The following is a 13,419-nucleotide window of genomic DNA, read 5'->3' as shown; positions in this document are numbered from 1 at the left end:
AGTTAGAGTCTTTATAATCCCCTTGGGGTAATTTGTTCTGCAGCATAGTCTACAATAAATAACAATATATATATATACCCATGACAACTAATAGATAAAAAAACATTTTTTTAAATACTGCGCTGTATTTTAAAGTCACATGACTATTAAAATCTCAGTAAATACAGTAGGCCTAGACAAGGCTTATCACCTGATTAGGTGCAGCTTATTTCCTTTTTTGTTTCCTGAGTCTGTGGTTCTTTGCTCTTGTCCATTTAATGTCGTCTACTGGCCGTAAGGACAGGTTTGTCCTTGTTTGTGTAACTCAGTTTAATGTTCAGCAGAATTGTTGATACAGTAGGTTGCCAGTTGAGTCTGCACTTCTTGCATGTGCTGTCTCTCTTGAAACCATACTCTCCCGCTCTACAGCAATTCAATCCCAAATATTTGCACAGTTTTCATTATAAGTAACTGGATAAGAGAATCTGCTAAATGTCAGTAAAGTAAAAAGCCTAAATTACTGACGCCAAACATTTAAAATCAGTTATTGCATTTTTGTTTTGCTTTTCTGCTTTGTTTCGTTCGGTTTGTTTAACTGTACAGTTTGACTGGGCTGGCTAATTTGCTGGGTTCACTTCAGTTTACAACATCTCTCTACCAGTGTGTCCCTACCATCATCTCAGCCCACATAAGAAAGAAAAACACGTAAATCGCCTGCCAGAAATAAAATTAATTAATTAATTAATTGCACAATATAAACACAATATTACACAAAATATGCAGTCAATTAGTGCCAGTTCTTTCACAAGGTAATAGAAAGAATACTATAATATTAATTTGTATTCAATATAACACATCAAATGTAATCCAGCACAATCAAAGAGCATAATGTCAGGCTAAAATATCCGATATTTCATCTAGATTGTGCCAATAGTTGTCAAATTATGGCTTTTAATAGGTGGTAGCATACACCTAAATGCCTAAAACATAACCAACCCATAATTTAAAAATCAGCACACAGCCACATGAATACATACCTGCACTTTGATAATTCTGTTTCACTGTAATCCTTGAAAGATTATTCGATTTGTGCAGCAGATGAAGACACGATCAAGCAACTGGTCAGGTCTGACTGAAAATGTGCATCATGTACCACATCCTAATAACAAAAGACAACTTCCTGCCTTGTAACTGAGCTAATTTCCTACACGCTCACATGAACTTCCTCCTGCAACCCCGTATCACACTCAAGATATTTAGCTGTAAAAATAAACTGAGCCACAAATACCACAGCTAGTAGTGCCATTTCAGGTGTTCCTGAGTGATATACAAAGCCATTGGTAGTAGTGCCATTACAGGTGTTCCTGAGGGACATAAGATTTTTAAGTAAGCTTTACAGTATGTGTTCTGATATCATATGTCATCCTGAAACAACAAGTGATGCCAGTTCTTACAGTTTCACTACTGCATATTCTGCCAGCTGGCAAGCAGAATATAGAACTGTCCCATTTTTATCACTTAATATTTTATATACACTGTAGGGCAAATGTAACTGGACAGTTGGTTCTCATCGTTAAGCACCCTGCTAGCTACAGCAGGTAACAAAACCAGGAAAGATCTCACCAAGCACTTACGCTGAGTTCCGTAAGTTTGCCTCTCAAGCTTAATGTGGTAAAGCATACAGGGAAATGTTCCAAAATTTACCATTTACAGTTATGCAAATCTGGCATCTAGTAACGTGGTTGCAACCATAGCAGTTATCTCTTTAAAGGCATATGCAGTTAAATCAAACAAAAGCAATCCTTCCCACATGAATCATGGTGTGGCAAACACGCCTGCCACAGGCCACCGAAGTGGCTTTCCAAGGGGCCCTCCAGCACAGAGACACAGGGAGATGATGTTAAAACAGTCCACATTTATTCACGAGGGTTTGGCAAGATGGTAACGCCAAATGAGCAGATGTAAACCACTCATGACCGAAGCTCCCCATGTGAGTGGGGATGGCAGATTTAACCTGTGCGCAGTGATTACCTCACTACGCACAGGTGCAGCCACTCCTGTTCCTGGGCCCAATTAGCCTGGCCAATTATCTAATTCTTAACCAATTATCCAATTGGCCAGGTCTAATTAGCTTGACCCAGGGCAGGTGTGGCTGCTTAAACCAGCCATCCCCACACCACACATGGTTTACCACAATAAAGTCTATTGTTCTCACTGTAGAGTGACGTAGCAGTGGAAGTCAGTGGTTCCAGCTAATGAAAACCACTTTTAACAGAGTAAGTGAAACCAAGGGTTGATCTGATTGGTCATACAGTAATAAACATACCTGCCTTTTCGTGCTAAGTGTAACTGTTTTGGTCACACATTTCTACTGTGCTAAATACAACTCAACATTTCCAGCTCATCTCTATAGCACAGCCTTACGAAGGTACCTACCACAGGCACACCATGTGAAAAAAGTGTTGCTTCTGTAAAATAGCTTTCTACCATCCTGCTAATGTATTAAAAATTAAATGAAATGTATAACGCCAAAACAAACATATGGGGCAAAATTACATCTTCCAAATTATAAAGTTAAATCAATCCCTGTCTATTTATATTATACTTGTTAATCATGTCAAATATGTTGGTTGTACTGTAAATAGATTTTTAGTCATAGTAATATAATATACATACAGTAGAGCATATAAACAGTTACTGAATAATTCTAACAGCTGTGGAAGCAGGCCAGCTAAACCGCTCCCTCTCCACCAGCAGATGGCACATTAACCACATCACCCCTCCACAGTTTGCCTCTGGCTTCCTGTTACGGTAGAGGTAGAGAGGAGTGTAGGATGGCTTTCTCACAGAGGATTGTGCAGTTGAATCTTTTCGGTGCATCGGTGAAGGTAAAAGGTAAGCCATTCCTTTAATATTGATCTCTCATTTACCAATGAATTTCATCATTATACATGTGCATTGTTACATATTCTGTTAAATGCAAAAGTACTGGGACAGTATTTTTGTTTTGGCTGTGTACTCTAACACAGTGGATTTACAACTGTATCAAACAGTTGATTTTGACACACACAAAGTTTTGGCTATGCCTCTGATCAATTTATTCCGTAGCCACATGATGGCCTAATTTACTGACATTGACACTTAGTTCTAATAACCTCAACAGACTGCAAATGCAAATTACACACCTAGAATCAACTCCAGACCTTTTTTTAGGTGTCATATTAATTAATGATTGAATCCCATGCAGCTGGTATTCAGCAAGAATCAGCAGAGCAGCCAATTGTCCAATTACTTTTGCTCTTTTAAAATGGGGGACTATTTATAAAAAGGGTTGTAATTCCTATACATGGTTACAGCTGTATACACCCTCATATAATTAAAGCTGACAGCCTGCACTTTAACCTCATGCTCAATATTTTATTTCCAATGTGCTGGAGTAGAAAAGCCAAAGTAACAGAAATCATGTCACTGTGCCTATATCTTTGCATATAACTATATATGTGTTGGATGGCACGGTGGTGCAGTCGGTAGCACTGTTGCCTCACAGCAACGAGGTTGTGGGTTTGAATCTCAGCTTGGGGCCTTTCTGTGTGGAGTTTACATGTTCTCCCTGTATCCACGCGTGTTTCCTCAGGGTACTCCGGTTTCCTCCCACAGTCCAAAGACATGCAGGTAGGCTAATTGGAGGCTTTAAATTGCCCAGAGGTATGAGTGAGCGAGTGAATGGTGTGTGTGCCCTGCGATAGATTGGTGGCCTGTCCATGGGGTAATCCTGCCTCTCGCACAATGCATGCTGGTATAGGCTCCAGCACCCCCCGCGACCCTGCTCAGGATAAGCGGGTATAGATAATGGATGAATGTATGTGTGTCCATGGAATCTTTTCACCAAAGGGTGAGCTTGCACTTGCCTGACCTTGTTGTTGTGGCTTGCATTTCACTGACTAACTGGCTAAAACTAAGTGTTGATCTGAGACAAAAACCAGTATATTTTTGCTCATCGCTGTTTGGTCCATAGAAAATTTGGTGAGAGCTATGTTTTGTGTGCATTCATATGCAAAATGTGGTAATACACAATTCGTAAACTGAACGTCGTAGATTTACAGTTTAATTTTCAATCATTTAAGCCATTGCATCCTTAGTCAATTTGAAATCATAGTAGCTTTGCAGCCATTTTTCCCTGTTCCTCTTGTTCCTCTGATGTAATTCACACAGTGTGATGTTAGAACTAGTTTGACAGTCTTCCATCCATCCATCCATCCATCCACCCATCCATCATCTGTCGTACAAGGGCCATATATTTATCACAAAAGCTGACCCCTCTAACACCGTGAATTATTTATTGCAGCAAAGATATTCTCAGAACACAAAATAATCAATGAATTAAATATAAATGCTTCGCTCTTGATTATAGTAATATACTTGGTGACAATACATGTAGGCCTGCAAAGCAGTATATGGCAATATTAATAAACAATATTGAAATAAGACATCAAGTAATGTACCGTTAAAAATTCAAAAGGATCCTTTCCAAGCACCCAGCACACGTACTAGAGAACAGAATTAACCCTTCTTATGATTCTTGTGATACCAAAACCTCCATCTTCATGGCCGTTCAGTAATAAACGTGCTGGCAGAAATCACAAGCCTTATTCACATCGCGCACAAGCAACATTCGATAAAAAAAAGTATCATATGTGAAATGTGTGCATGGAGACTTTGAATCAAAATTCCTGTCGTGTGACAAAGGCCTTATAAATACATAGTCATCGCTTGAACTGCCTCTGGATCACGTATGTTAAAGCAGCAGGTTTTTCTTAAGACTAGCCAACTTTGTTCCATTACATGTTCGCATAAACGTCCTCTTTAAAACAACTTTCATAATCCACCCCTTCTTCTTCTTCAAAATATGGTGTCTGGAAATAGAAAAGGAACACAGTGAAACCATTTCATTTCAGACACAAATGCACAGACGTTATTACATTACATAACATTACAGGCATTTGGCAGACGCTCTTATCCAGAGCGACGTACAACAAAGTGTATAACCATAACCAGGAACAAGTATGACGAAACCCCTAGAGAGAAGTACCGGTCCAAGTACAGGGAACAACCGCATAGTTCAACTTGGACCCTGGTGGTTAAACTGATTAACACTAACAACGAGAACGGCAACAACGCAATCTATGGAAAAATAAAAATAAATAAAAATACAAGTAGTCGTTAAGACTGGCGCATCAACTAAGTCACCTTACTTACCTTACTAGTTATACTTCCTGCAGTTCCAGAAAAGCTTGTATAGTGATGTTATGCCTCCAGGGTTGTGCATGTGTGCACTACCCCATTACTGTGCAAAAGATTACCTCTATTCATACTTTCTGTTGTAACTGTTATCTATGGACCATGCAATTAGACACTATTTCACACCAGGCACAAAGAGCCTACACAATATTTAAAAAACTGTCTCCAGGGGAGGCATAACCAGATATTAATCATAAAGATGCCAATCATTTTGAAACCTACTGTATGTTCTGCAGAAAAATATTGTATTACTCAATAAAAACTTTTTGTGTCTGAAAAATTGTGTTAAGATAACAGCATGTGGCTCCCCCTTACGTTAGAGCCGAAAATGGGCAGTGTAGCACAGTGGGTAAGGAACTGGGCTTGGATATCTATTACTGGATAGGACACTGCCGTTGTACCCTTGAGCGAGGTACTTAACCTGAATTGCTTCAGTACATATCCAGCTGTATAAATGGATGCAAGGTAAATGCTGTGTAAAATGTTGTGTAAGTCGCTCTGGATAAGAGCATCTGCTAAACGTTGTAATGTAATGTAAAATATGCCCCACTGTATGCTTTCATTTTTCTACAGTCATTCTACTCACTTTCATGAAGGGTGCCAATAATTCTAGAATTGGCTGCTCACTTGATCTAAAATAGTATGTTTTTTAAAACCCAGAAAGAACTCTATTCCTTTCATGTGCTTACAGGCAACATTAAATTATTGAACTTACCTCACTGTTAACATAAATGTTATCATCCCCGGTAGCGGACGGATCTTCAACAGGCCCCCTTCCCCTGCTGCTAGATGGCATTAAAGACAGTCAATTCAGACTCATATTCATTCATGTTTAATCAGAATATGAGCCTGAATATTTTTCTTCTGTGTACTTTAGAGACCTACCGGGATTTGGCTGGCGCTATGTTTTCCTGTGTTCCCACATGCTGGTCATCGCTGTGAAAATAAAACAAGAAATGACACGCGTATTACACACCCTAGCCCTTCGCCGCGGCAACCCCCATGCACGTTAGCCTGTGTGTCATGCAAAATTCACCGTGAGCCGGACAGAAAACTGCAGATAACAGACGGCTAATCAGCAAAAGTGAGGACTATTGATCGCCGACTGAAATCCCCACTGCTTAGATAGTGTGTGTAGTACCCCACTCCCACGGCACCACCTACTAGTTCAGCTCGTATTTGATGTGGAAAATATGACTCTTTGTCACATTAAGAAAGAGCTGTAGTGGGCTATGCTGGTCAAGAGTCTGACAACAATTTGTTGACATGCCTTAAAAACCTGTGCCAGATAAGTCTGTATGATTGTCTGGAGCTATTACTTACTTTTTAAACTGAAATCATCCTTGTCAAATTTGCGTGCTTGCCTGCAAGTCTGTATGTACATTCTTGAGGCGATTTTTAAGAATAAATTTGCAGTTTTGAAAAAATGATTATGTTTTAAAAATGGATTTTGCTAACCAACAAAAGGCAGTTGTTTTGTGGCTTGTGTTAATTGTTCAAAAAACTTTTGAACCAGTGTTTCAAACAATTAGTTCAAGCTATGACTAGGTAGAAATTGGTAGTGAGTGTAGCATGAAACCTAGTTATATAATTAAATGCTCCTTTTGGACCGCATTTAATTATATAGCTAATTAAGTATGCAGCTAGTTACTGTTCGCTGTTAATTAATAGTATTAATTTTTGTCTATACTGAATATGCACATTTTTCTGTCGCATACTTTGGAGACTTACAGGTCTGCAGTTGAGTAGACAGGGTTTATCTTTACTTCCACACTTTAAAAGCAACAAAAAAAAATGTTATACATGTTTCATTTGCCACATTTTAATTAGCGATTTCTTATGCTAAAACATAAGTGTAGGTAGGTGGGCCTATGATGTGACATCATCTGAGCACTTCGGTTTGCATTTCGTACCAAATTCATCCAAACAACAGCCAGCCCAGTTTCAGGGGATAATCTATATTAAATGTAAAAGGTCCATCTAAACATAATCCCATTCCTTTTGAAACATACATCATACAAACAGTAGCCTGTGGGTGGCTTGCATGTTGATGTAATCCATTAGTAATTAATCACAGCTTCATAAGCATTCCAGTATGTTTCAGTTATGTACAGGGTTAAAATGAGGACTTACTGCAATGCAACATTGTACTGTGTCATTGTACTCCCTTTGAAAAGTGAACGGTACATTTTTTCATTTTATATAATATGTGTTGCAGTACTGCTTCCTTTTAAAACATATCTCCAGGGCATATATTATGAAATTTCCAGTCTGATGTGAGGGGTTTTCTAAATAACACTTACCGTTTTTTTCGTCTTGAACATTTCCACAGCAATAAAATAACCAATATGAGCACAAAGGCAGAAGCAGCCGCGCCTGATAAGTAGATGGCCATCAGTACTCCTGTGAGGATAAATTCCAGATTAATTGGGATGGCAGGTCTGCCATCCCACCCTGCTACACTGTAAGGATAAGGATATTGCTGATGCCTTAATTTACTTTTTGAGAGTTTCACTACAGAGGAGGTTACCAATAGGCTGCAAGGCATATTCAGAACACAGAACGTCTCAGAATATATTAATATAGAGAATAAAGAAGTATTGGATTGTTACAGGCATTTAGCAGACGCTTATCCCAAGCGACTTATATTGTATCCAGTGATACAGCTGGATATGTACTGAAGCAATGCAGGTTAAATACCTTGCTCAAGGGTACAACGGCAGTGTCCTACCTGTGAATCGAGTCTGCGACCTTAAATTAGGTTACAAGACCAACTCCTTAGGCATTATACTACACTTCCGCCTACTGGATAGATTACATAAACTAAAGACAAGTCCCTGGCCCTGATGGCATATACCTAAGAGTACTCAAAGATTTAGCTGAGATCATCTTTAAACCACTGGCAGAAAGTTTTGGACAGACTTTAGAAAATGCAGAAATACCAGAGGACTAGAAGCAAGGTAGTGTAATACACACACACACACACACACATATATATATATATATATATATTAGGGCTGTAAAACTTAACGCGATAATAACGCGTTAACGCACATTCGTTTTAACGCCACTAATTTTTTTAACGCACGTTCTGTTATGCTGATCGTTTGCCCGACCATTATGCTATGTTCAAGACAACTTGGAACTAGAAAAAAACGAGGTCCGACTTGTGAAAAAAGCAACTGAACGGTCGTAGAACTCGGAATTATAGGTCGGGAATTCGAGCATCATTTCTGAGCTCCGACTTTTCCGACTACCGGATTGGTTACGTCACATTAAGATAAATGGCGGCATTTGTAGTTCGTGGTAAGAAAGAAAAATGGTGTATTTAGGCTTTTCATGCATTTGCATTTGGGTGTGTGATTATGTGATATGCGTTAGTATCGTTTATGTTTGCCATTCACTATAGCAATATTTGAAATTTAAAAGTTACGATATCCATCAACAACTTTTTTCGCTAGCCAACTTAGCTATTAAACGTTATTTTGCTCAGAAATAAAAGCTGCAAATGATATAACCTGACAGTGATACCATATTTACATTTCAGTACTACTGCAGCCTAACTAGTTTCGCGGTTTCACTCTATTTACTCATTTAATATACTCCTTACCAATAAAAAAAGCAGCGTGTACTGTGGGAATCCATGTTTCCCGAGTAAAACAGGGCGAACACAGTTTTTCATTGTCTGGGCATACTTTTCAGAAGTAGGGAGCTGCCCTGTTGTCCGACAATGTAAACAGGCTTGTCTGTTTAAGCAACTGGCTCGGTCCAAAGAAATAGAAGTAGCCTATAGCCGAACTGTTGTATCCAAGGAAATTGAAGTATAGCCTAACTGCAATATCCTGGTTCGAGTCCTAGTTCTGTATTATACTCCCTTTCCACTGTTTCCGGCTCACTTTATTTATTGTTTGTTTTATTTTGTATCATGGTGTTTTGATCCCACATAGTAGAAGGGGATGTTTTGTGAGCCTTTATTTACCCCATGTGAGGTTGGACACAATTACGTCGTGTGAGTTGCTTTAGAAGTGCGAGGGATCCAGGGAATGATCTTTGAGCAATGGAAAATTTAGCTGACCAATGTACCTGTTGTAGAATGTGTCTGTTGTTGCGATGCATTGAGGTCCATCGTTTTGTGTTAATGCTTAAAAAACGGGATGTTTTAGTGAACCTTTATAAGCATAAAGTCGGACACACTACATTGCGTGAGTACTCATATTACTAAGTAATGTTAAATTTAACAGGTCAATATGCCCATCTGTTGTTGCCTGTTGGGCTTGAGTTTGCCATGTTATAATTTGAGCATATTTTGTTATGCTAAATGCAGTACCTTTGAGGGTTTCTGGACAATATTTGTCATTGTTTTGGGTTGTTAATTGATTTCCAATAATAAATAAACATAAATTTGCAGAAAGCAAGCATATTTGTTCACTCCCATGTTGATAAGAGTATTAAACACTTGAAAAATATCCCTTTAAGGTACATTTTGAAAAGATAAAAAATGTGTGATTAATGTGCGATTAATCGCGATTAACTATGGACAATCATGCGATTAATCGCAATTAAATATTTTAATCAATTGACAGCCCTAATATATATATATATATATATATATATATATATATATATATATATATATAACACCTTTGAAAGTTAAGGAAAATGGTATAGTACCTCTTTGGTTGGTTTCCAGGACCCGTGTTTCGTGCCCATGTCTGTTGCTGGCGTAGCAGGACACCACATCAGTAAAGCCCAGGTGGAAATGCAGTGTGTGAACAGTGGCGGAGTCCTGTCCATCTGTGCTGTGGACGCTGCTGCTGTTTTCAGTTTTGCCATCTGCAAGTTTCCACTGGACTCTGCTAGCGGGCCTGGACTCCACCAGGCACCGGCAGTTCACCCCTGTGATTTCTGCAACACAGCCTGATTCTGCTCCAAGGCTTGGGGGGTCTGGAAATTATTAAAGAATTCCTATTATTATTATGATTATTATTAGATTTTTTAAACTACAGTTTTCAGTTTATTTACATACTGTGCCAAATGTATGCCTGTATCACTAACTAGCCAAATTTTAATATAAAAACAAAACATCTGCCTTTGTGCACTGCTGATGATGTTAGGGCAAATAAATGGAAAAGTTGAGGCCTGACAATAACTTACACAAGTTCATGTGGAGATGAAACATACACAGCAATTTTAATTCAATTTGGACCTCTTACAGAAAGACATCTGTAGTTGTAGTTTAAAATCAACCAGATCTCTCCTGAGATCCTTGCTCCATTTTATTTTTATGTCAAAACACTGATAACTGGAGACCCATCAAACACTGCAAATGTGTACCCAACACATCTCTTCACCTGATATATGCTCAGAAAGATGGTCATTACGTATTCATTTCAGGCCAGACGACAAAGACGTGAGGGCCTGTGTGTAACTGTCCAAATGAAACGTTTTGATCTGCACTTACACTCCACGCTGATCTTGGCCGGAGTGGAGTTCTTGTGCCCCTCTGTGTTGATGGCTGCACAGTAGAGAGCTTTAGTGTGTCTGGACACGTTGTGCAGTTTGTAGATTCGTTCCTCTGACAGCAGAGTGCCAGTGGTGTTGTACCACTGGTAGCCGTGTGCAGGAGGGTTACTGTCACTGGAACACTGCACCTCCACAGCATCTCCCTCCTTCACCACTGTGGACTCAGGCTCGACCTCCACACGGACTGGGGCATCTAGATGAACGACAACAGTCACAAACATAGTTTATTTCCACATAAACTCATAACATGGTCCTTTATTTGAACGTTTCATGAGCTAGGAGATATAAATACCCTCAAACTAAAGCTGACAATCTGCATTTTAACCTCGCATTCATTGTATTTCAAATCCAATGTGCTGGAGTACAGAATCAAACCAACATAAATTTTGTTACAGTCCTAATACTTTTGCATTTACAGTAACTGTTAATTATCTCATATTTCATGTGATGCATACCCAGATAGAGAACAATTCTACGAGTTTACATCTTCTTATAGCAGTATCACACATTTAGCCTCAGAATAAGATGCTATCAAAATGCATTAGTTCTCATTTTGAAGAATATTGTGAAATACTTCAGGCTTTGTGCAAAAACATGTAAAATAAATAAATAAATAAATAAATTAGCCCACTTACATGTCACATTCAATATTTTAGAAGATTGCACAGATGTGACCTGCTGATACTTTGCTGTGCAAATCAGATGCTGGTTGTGGTCAGAGTTTGTGGCAGTGAAAGTTAAGTTTGACGTCTCTTTCCATTGGCCGTTGGGCAGCTCCTCTGATTGGTTGGTGGTTGTTCCACTGCGGCTCCAGATCAGGTGAGGCAGCTCCATGGGACAGGAGTGAGACACAGAGCAGGAAGCAGTCACAGCGTCACCTGCTTTGACCTCCCTGCTCACGGTCAGCCGTGGGGAGGCTGGAGAGTCTGTAGTCAAATGAAAACAAGCATCTAATAAATCGCCATCTGTAAGCTACAAGATCCCAATGAATCATTTTCAGTTTTTGGTCAACAAAGTGAGCTGTCACAATTCTAGAGAATAAAGCCATGAAAACACATTTCCAATCACAGCTGGTCTCAAGAATGCAGTGGGGCTTTCAATAGCCAAAGTGCAAAGACCTAAAAGGAAGTGCCTATGTTTTACAATGACTTGAACCCAGGATCTTATCAGTATATACTCATGATTTTAAAAATAAGCCACACAGAGAACACTTCTTCAAACGCACCTTGGACATCAATGGAGACCGATTTATCTTTGTAAGAGTACTTATCAAAGTCACGAATCTCTATCCTAAAAATAAATGGGCCATTTTCCTTTTTTTTCAGGTGATTAATTCTCAGTGAACAGTCTTTTCTTGCAATATCCCCAATCAGATTTGTCCGGCCCCTGAATTCTTCCATCACTTTGGAGGAGTCCGGGTGATAAATGTATATGTCTTGATTTGTCGTGTGCCATATTCCTGTCAGGTCTGTAGGCTTTATTTCACGGTCTGGGTAATTGAACTTGCAGGGAACCACGACACAAGACCCCTGCAGTGCTGAGATTGTTTGTGGTATTTCTGCAGTCCATGAAGCCGCGTGCACATTTAGCACTGGAAAAAAACACAATCATAGTGTGACATTATGAGATTATGTTCCATACAGACTTTAAAATGGTGTGAAGTGTGTTCTTGGGTAGAAACAGCTGTACGAAATGAGTATTTACCTTATTGAACCTGTGTTTTGTAGTTGTGCAATGACCATGATATGCACTTTTGTACGTCGCTTTGGATAAAATCGTCTGCTAAATAATTTAAATATTTTAGTTTTTTTGTCATTTTTACTCCTAGATTTGTTTCTGAATTTCTTGGCAACACTTTTTCCAAATTAGCTAAAATGTATATGGTCAGCCATTTTAGTCTCTTTCTAAAAGAAAAAAAAAATCTACATGTTAATCTGTGTCTTTGTATCTCGCTGATTAACTAATTGAGCTCAAGTAAGTGTAAACAAAAAAAAAACAGTCACATTTATGTATCAATGTTTTTATTTCAAAATAAATTTGAATATTACATTACAGGCCTTTATCAGATGATCATATTTAGAACGACTTACACAACTTTTTTTTTTTTTATATATACTGAAGCAATGCAGATTAAGTACCTTGCTCAGGGGTACAACAGCAGTGTCCTACCTGAGAATCGAACCTGTGACCTTTAGGTTACAAGCCCAGTGCCTTACCCATTATACTGCACTTCCGCCCCATGTAAGCCACAGGCAACTGCAGAAAGTTCTGTGCTCTGCTATTTTGCCCTTAATTATCTAGATTTCATCATCTTTCAGATATTGTAGCTACAATCACCTTGATTGAATTAGGCAAGCCTGAGCTTTTAACATATTATTGGCTGAAAAGCATAGGCTCACTGTAACCACCAAGGCCAGTTGTGTCTTTTTTTTTTTTTTTTGGAACACCACCGACACCCAAATAAAATCCATTTTGGCTTCAACAAATATAAGTAATTTAGCATTTTTCTTTTATTCATGTCAAAGTGAACAAGAATCATTCAGTGCCAACAATGAGGGATTTTAGTGTGTACTTATCACCAATTAAGTGAAATCTCAGAACTCTCTCCAAATTTCAATA

At 38.8% G+C, this 13,419-nt stretch overlaps 2 protein-coding genes across 11 annotated transcripts in view; one reads left to right on the top strand and one right to left on the bottom strand.

The window, feature by feature from the left end:
• The window catches only part of LOC118235520, a 253,413-nt gene that overhangs the window by 141,470 nt on the left and 98,524 nt on the right, over nt 1-13,419 (top strand). The gene's annotated exons all lie outside the window — the stretch shown is intronic.
• The window catches only part of LOC118235581 (myelin-associated glycoprotein-like), a 62,491-nt gene that overhangs the window by 9,084 nt on the left and 39,988 nt on the right, over nt 1-13,419 (bottom strand). For 3 of the 10 annotated variants that reach the window (XM_035433077.1, XM_035433060.1, XM_035433069.1), the window contains 9 exons: nt 12,026-12,391; nt 11,436-11,726; nt 10,739-10,993; nt 9,949-10,221; nt 7,581-7,680; nt 7,009-7,050; nt 6,163-6,213; nt 5,993-6,062; nt 4,868-4,892 (listed from right to left, as the gene is read on the bottom strand). In XM_035433077.1, coding sequence (XP_035288968.1) covers nt 4,868-4,892; nt 5,993-6,062; nt 6,163-6,213; nt 7,009-7,050; nt 7,581-7,680; nt 9,949-10,221; nt 10,739-10,993; nt 11,436-11,726; nt 12,026-12,391 — 1,473 coding nt within the window. Of the gene's footprint in view, nt 1-1,016; nt 1,239-4,867; nt 4,893-5,992; nt 6,063-6,162; nt 6,214-7,008; nt 7,051-7,080; nt 7,234-7,580; nt 7,681-9,948; nt 10,222-10,738; nt 10,994-11,435; nt 11,727-12,025; nt 12,392-13,419 lie in introns of those variants that run through there. The other 7 variants (XM_035433110.1, XM_035433120.1, XM_035433155.1 and 4 more) reach the window with 5 other exon arrangements.

Source organism: Anguilla anguilla, chromosome 1 (genome assembly GCF_013347855.1).
Source record: "Anguilla anguilla isolate fAngAng1 chromosome 1, fAngAng1.pri, whole genome shotgun sequence".
In the NCBI taxonomy this organism is placed as follows: Eukaryota; Metazoa; Chordata; class Actinopteri; order Anguilliformes; family Anguillidae; genus Anguilla; species Anguilla anguilla.
This window is presented reverse-complemented; position numbering and strand designations above follow the sequence as displayed.